General features: G+C 43.9%; 1 protein-coding gene across 1 annotated transcript; it reads left to right on the forward strand.

Annotated features, from left to right (window-relative positions):
- The first annotated feature begins 1,092 nt into the window (after positions 1-1,092).
- LOC132309293 (uncharacterized) lies at positions 1,093-4,068 on the forward strand. The gene has a single exon (XM_059807612.1). It carries the CDS (start codon positions 1,093-1,095, stop codon positions 4,066-4,068), a length of 2,976 nt encoding a protein of 991 aa, XP_059663595.1.
- Positions 4,069-4,351: the final 283 nt, after the last annotated feature.

Raw genomic sequence — 4,351 nt, forward strand, 5'->3', positions numbered from 1 at the left:
AGGAAGATAGTGCAGACGGAAATGGATGCACTGAAGAGAAATGTGCGTCTTCCTCCATAAAAGAAGCTGAAGATGAAGCAGAATTTGGTGATGACGAACTCGACCTGGATGACCAGGATGATGGTTCAAAAGGTATCAAATTTGGTTCATTTGAAGGAATTGTGAATTGCAATATGGTTCTTACCTTGCCTCATATTTTTGAGGCTAAGCCTGATCAACCCTCCGCCATGGAGGGAGACGTCGAGGTGATAGATGATGAAGGCCAGGAAGTTCCAGAGATTATTGAGAACCCATCTGAGTCGATCACCGAAGACAAGAAACAGAAAGTCGTTGTGATAAGAACTAAACCACGAGATGATGAGTCAGTGACTATTAGGAGAGATTAGGCGGCTAGGGTGATTTTTGAGAAGCCTTCTGCGGCAATGTCTCAACACTTGAAACCACTCTATATCAGAGTGTTCTTAGAAGGGATGCCAGTGTCTCGGGCACTGATAGATAATGGATCTACGGTTAATATCCTTCCGATGAACACCATGAGGTTGCTGCAAAAAACGGAAGATGACTTGATTCCCACTGACTTGACAGTTAGTAATTTCACAGGGGGCAGAGCCAGGACCAGAGGGGTAGTCACATTGGAAATGACAGTTGGAAAATGTAAGACCATGACTGCATTCTTCGTGGTCGACGCAGGGGCGGCTTACAACGCTTTGATTAGGCGTGATTGGTTACACCCACATTCCTGCATCCCTTCTACCCTCCACCAGTTTATGATTTTGTGGGATGGGGATGAAATCCAAGTCATATGGGGAGATATTAAGCCTTTCGAAGCTCGGGTCCATGTGGCTGATGTAGTTTTATATGAGGAGGAAATGGGTCCTGTGAGGCTTATTGGTTGTGACAAATATGGCAAGCCTGAGAAGGCGACGATGAGGAAAAAACTGACAGACGGGGACTTATCCGATTTATTCAAGGAACTATCGAGGCCAAGTGTTATCTGCGAGCCAAGGCCGATAGTTGAAGTTGATGAACAACAGGTTGTTAATGGACCAAGCCCAAAAGGAGAAGGAGAAAATGCTAGCATTTAAAGCTAGCATGGCACGGCTGAGAGCGTATCTCGCCGAAAGACGGGCAATGTTGTGGAGTGATATGTCGGCCAATATGGCCGAAATCATAGAAGAAGGTGAGTCAGGGGATTGTCGAGATGTTATTCGGCTAGAAGAGCTAGATGCAGCCCCAGCTAAGCTAGAGGATCTGAAAGCCGATGTTCAGGATCCCTTGTTGGAGATCAATTTGGGAGCAGAAGAAGAGCATCGGCCAACCTACATAAGTGATCTTCTTGAACCTGACTTTAAAGCTGAACTGATCTTGTTGCTTAGAGAATATAAGGATTGTTTTGCTTGGAATTACATTGAGATGCCGGGATTACCAAGGCAGCTAGTCGAGCATCGACTACCTATAAAAGAAGGTTTTAGACCGTTCAAGCAAGTGCCTAGACGTATGTCAACAGAAGTGACTATGAAAGTGAAGGAGGAAATTGAGAGGTTGCTCAAAGCAGGATTCATCCGGACCACAAGGTATTGTGACTGGCTATCCAATATCGTTCCCGTGGTTAAGAAGAATGGAAAGATTGGGGTGTGCGTAGATTTCAGGAATTTAAATTTAGCTATTCCAAAAGATGAGTATCCTATGCCCATGGCCGATCAATTGATTGATGCGGCCGCCAAGAATGAGATTCTGTCATTCATGGACGGTCACTCGGGATATAACCAGATATTCATAGTAGAGGATGATGTTAACAAAACGGCATTTAGATGTCCGGGAGCCATAGGCACTTTCGAATGGGTGGTGATGCCCTTTGGTTTGAAGAATGCCGGAGCCACTTATCAACGAGCTATGAATGCAATCTTCCATGACATGATTGGGAAATTTATGGAAGTATACATTGACGACGTCGTGGTGAAATCAGCGACAAAGGCGAAACATCTGGCCGACTTGAGGAGATCATTTGAGAGAATGAGAACCCATGGTTTGAAGATGAACCCACTTAAATGCGCCTTTGGAGTGACAGCAGGGAACTTTCTAGGGTTCTTGGTGCATCGGAGGGGTATCGAGATCGACAAGAATAAAGCTAGGGTGATCATCGACGCTCAACCACCTCGCAACAAGAAGGAGTTACAAAGACTGATTGGTCAAATCACATACTTGGGAAGGTTTATTTCAAACCGTGCTGGAAAGATCCATACCTTTTCTCCGCTCTTAAAGCTCAAATCAGAGGAAGGCTTTCGATGGGAAAAGCATCACCAACATGTGTTTGAATCAATCAAGGAATATCTTGCTAACCCTCCTGTCCTTATGCCACCTAGGAAGAAACAGCCGCTGAAGTTATATATTTCAGCCGCGGATGAGTCAATCGGAAGTTTGTTAGCCCAGGATAATGAAGTAGGGAAAGAACAGGCGGTGTATTACCTTAGTCGTATTTTGACACCGGTTGAGCGTCGATATACGCCAATCGAAAAAATGTGTCTTGCTTTGTATTTTGCTGCTCACAAATTGAGAATATATATGCTACCTGTTTTAGTTTATGTGATTTGTGCCACTGACTTGATTAAGTATATGCTTTCTTGTCCAATAAATTCTGGACGAATAGGCAAGTGGTCCTTGGCCCTTATGGAATTCAGTTTCCAATATATGCCTCAAAGGGCCGTAAAGGGCCAAGCACTTGCTGATTTCCTAGCTGACCATCCATGCTTGGATGTTGATCCGGGAGTCTATGATGCAATGGAGTTATGTGCTATTCAACTAACTCCTTGGACTCTAATTTTTGACGGATCCAGCGCAAATGATGCCGGGGGAGCTGGAGTTGTAATAATTGCACCAAATGGCAGGAAAACAACATATTCTTTCTTTCTAGATTTCAAATGTTCTAACAATCAAGCAGAATATGAAGCTCTGATTATTGGTCTTGAAATACTCTTAGAGATGGGGGCACAGACCGTTGAAATCATAGGTGATTCAAGTCTGGTGATCGGTCAGTTGTCCAGCAATTTCAAGTGCCAAAGTTGGCACCTCAAACCATTCCACTCTATAGCCATGCAATTACTACAAGAATTTGCAGAGGTAAAGGTCAATCATGTTTATAGATTGCATAATAAAGAGGCCAATGATTTGACTCAAATAGCATCTGGCGTTAGGGTGCCAGAAGGAATAATGGAGAATTTGATCAGAATAAAGAGAAGATCATTACCCTCAGTTAAGGCGAGGGAAGAATTGTTGGCAGAGGTCTTTGCAATCGAGGTGGAAGACGATATGGAAGAGAATGACTGGAGAACACCGATCGTCGATTTTCTCAAAAATCCAGACCCTAAGGCTGACAAGAAGCTAAAGATCAGAGCTCTTAAGTTTGTGATGATTGATGGAGACCTATTCAGGAAAAGCATTAAAGATGACCTACTCTTAAGGTGTGTCAGTAAGAAAGAAGTCATGAAAGTAATGGGAGAGACCCATGAAGGGATATGTGGTGCTCACCAAGCTGGAATAAAGATGAAGTGGCTGATTAGAAGGTACGCTTATTACTGGCCCGGGATGCTTAAAGATTGTATCACATACGCCAAAGGATGTCAAGCGTGTCAAAGGCATGGGCCAATCCATAGAGCCCCGGCGATTGAATTACAACCAATCATAAAACCATGGCCTTTTAGAGGCTGGGCTATGGATTTGATAGGGAAAGTTTATCCACCTTCTTCTAAACAACATTGTTTTATCATTGTGGCAACTGACTACTTTACCAAGTGGGTCGAAGCGGTGCCCATGAAGTCAGTGCACCAAGAAGATGTGATTCGGTTTATCAAACAACATGTTATTCATAGATTTGGGATCCCAGAATCAATCACAACTGATCGAGGTTCAGCCCTTGTCGCCCAAGAAGTGCAGGCATTTGCAGCAGAGTACGGGATCAAGCTCCTAAACTCAACCCCTCACTTTGCACAAGGAAATGGTCAAGCCGAGTCGTCTAATAAGACGTTAAAAGGCATCATTGAAAAAATGGTGGAAGATAACCCTAGGGTGTGACATGAACTGTTATCAGAAGCACTTTGGGCATATAGGACTTCTCAACGGTGAAGCACAGGTGCGACTCCATTCACGCTCACCTATGGTCAAGATGCAGTTTTGCCTATGGAAGTGACTGTGCGGTCAATGAGATTCGCATTGCAAAACAATTTGACCCCTGCTGAATATAATGAGTCTATGTTGATCGAATTGGAGGACCTAGACGAAGTAAGGTTAAGGGCTCTTGACCACATACAAGTTCAGAAAAGGCGAGTAGCAAGGGCATATAACAAACGTGTTAGGG

Source organism: Cornus florida, unplaced genomic scaffold, assembly GCF_030987335.1.
Source record: "Cornus florida cultivar Cherokee Brave unplaced genomic scaffold, ASM3098733v1 CherokeeBrave_3.0.0_Hap2_Chr05, whole genome shotgun sequence".
NCBI lineage: Eukaryota > Viridiplantae > Streptophyta > Magnoliopsida > Cornales > Cornaceae > Cornus > Cornus florida.